Source organism: Vairimorpha ceranae (assembly GCF_000988165.1).
Source record: "Vairimorpha ceranae strain PA08 1199 chromosome Unknown NODE_176, whole genome shotgun sequence".
In the NCBI taxonomy this organism is placed as follows: Eukaryota; Fungi; Microsporidia; family Nosematidae; genus Vairimorpha; species Vairimorpha ceranae.
In genome coordinates, this window is record NW_020169471.1 from 1 (window position 1) to 2,173 (window position 2,173).

A 2,173-nucleotide genomic window follows, 5' to 3' on the forward strand; every position below is an offset into this window, starting at 1 on the left:
AATGCCGTTTCCATCTCGTCTTCTTCTTCTATCTCGATGCTATAAATCCTTCTTTAAGATCAATAACCGAGAAATGCTTTGACCCTTGTGTATACCTAATTATGTCCCTAATATTCGCCAATTTATATTCATCTTTTTCTACCAAATCATTCAAAGACATTAAATTACTCACAAGTCTTATTGTACCATTTGGTTTTCTTAATTCTCTGGTCGGGTTTCGCCATTCGGATGTAGATCTACGTATGATACCTCGACTTTCTAATAATTTTATGTACATTTCGGTATCCGCAACTAGTGATTATAGTACTGTCTGCTTTCTTTTAAAAATCTTTTTCCCCAGTTCTGTTTTAATTCTACACTTTTTTACTCCGCAATAGTCTATTTTATTTTCTTCTACGTCAAAACGTTTTAAAAATTTTCTTTTCAGTTTCTCTAACATTAATCCTTTAATGTCTTCTGTTTTCGTTTGTTGCTTTAATACTCTAGATTTGAAAACTTTCTTATGTCTTTTATTTTTTTTCTTTTAAAACATAGTTTTTCTCTTCATCCGACGAGCCTTACCCGTTATTAAAACGCAAATAACTCAAATTTTCTTAATTTTTAAAATTTTTCTCAGTCACATTTCATCTTTCATATTGCTTTCTTGCAAAACAATTTCTACTGTAATGTCCCGTCTTCCCACAATTATAACATCTCGTTGGCACATACCTATTCGGTCGGCCCCGGGGCCTAAAACCGGGCAATTTTTGGTCACGAGAGGGGGCTATAAAATGTTCTGAAATTTTCAGACTACTAAAATGCTGATTATGTGTTGGGTGGTGGGTTTTTACATGCATAAAATACTTTTTTTAAACAATAATCTAAGCAATTTTAAAAAGGCTTTGGTTGTGTCATCTCTATCATAGCCATCAATGTTATTTCTTCTCCATTGGTATGCCTAAACGTAGCCAGTAATTTCAAATTTTGGAACTCCTTTTCTTGTTTTTAATCAGATTTGAATAAAAACCATTCTCCGCCTATCAAATTATGCTGGTGTCCTTCTTCATTTGTGAATCTCAATTCATGATTAACAACAATATGATTGCCTTTAATCTTTGCCATAGTGTATGGATAGGAAACGTGGCCATCTGTTTTTATAGTAGAACATGAATATATATATTTTTTGAAAAAATTCAAAAATGTTTCTTTTTTTCTATTTAGAACTATCTTTAAAGCAAGCCTTCGAAAAACTTCTTCAACAACCCCAACAAATCAAGCCCCTTCTTTTATTTTATCATACTTTTCAAAGGGAGAATTATGAAGCTTGTTTTTAACAATTATGCTTTCGGGGACCTATACAGGAGGATCGTCTCCCGGTTTTATCTTGTTCTTCTGATTATTCTCCACAACAACATTAATCATTATTTTTTTAATTCTCTTAATATAATTTAGAGATACATTAGAGTTTTTTGCCATACTGTATTCATTTTTTTTTCGAGCCAAGAATAGATAATAAACAAATATTCATAAAACTTATTTTTGGGCTGCTTATTTTTGTCCCTTTTAACAATAAATCTGGCTTTCTACAATTACAAATTATACATCTTAACTGATGAAAATTTACATAGGTTTCATCATACTCTATTCGCATTTCTGACTTACACTTATCACATATCTTGTTAATATCAAAAAAATTATAAAAATCACTCCATTCTGTTGCGTCTTTTAAGTTTATAAAAATCATAAATTTTATTCCTTTTGGTTCTTCTGAAAAAATCATAAATTTAAGGGTTAAAAAATTCCCAGATTAATAATGCCTATTCCTGGACAATGGGTTTAAAAAAAAAATATGATCCGGGAAAAGGCCCTGGCGCCGTTCCGTCTCCTTCCTTCTTAAAAAGTATTCTTAATAGTTTCTTGTATTTTTTCCGTAATGTTATGTTCAATTTGTATTGTTATGCTTCTAATTTCTTCTTCTTTCTGCATCACTTGCTCCTTTATATGAGTTTTCCTTTGGGGGGTTTCAACGATAGTTTTCCATCCCTCTTCCACTTTAACATTTTTCATAATAAAAACTTTTAACTCATAAGAACCCTTCTTAGACATAAAATGCTTCCATTTCTTTTCTGCTATCTTTTTTAAGCCAACTCATACTGTAGTAACCCAACTTCAACTGATATTTAGGCCTACAGAC

At 31.3% G+C, this 2,173-nt stretch overlaps 1 protein-coding gene across 1 annotated transcript; it reads right to left on the reverse strand.

Moving 5' to 3' along the window:
- Positions 1 to 1,462: 1,462 nt before the first annotated feature.
- AAJ76_1760001759 (hypothetical protein) lies at positions 1,463 to 1,759 on the reverse strand (the record flags this gene model as incomplete). Its single annotated transcript, XM_024474252.1, has 1 exon — positions 1,463 to 1,759. One exon carries the CDS (start codon positions 1,757 to 1,759, stop codon positions 1,463 to 1,465), a length of 297 nt encoding a protein of 98 aa, XP_024329659.1.
- Between the last annotated feature and the right edge of the window lie 414 nt (positions 1,760 to 2,173).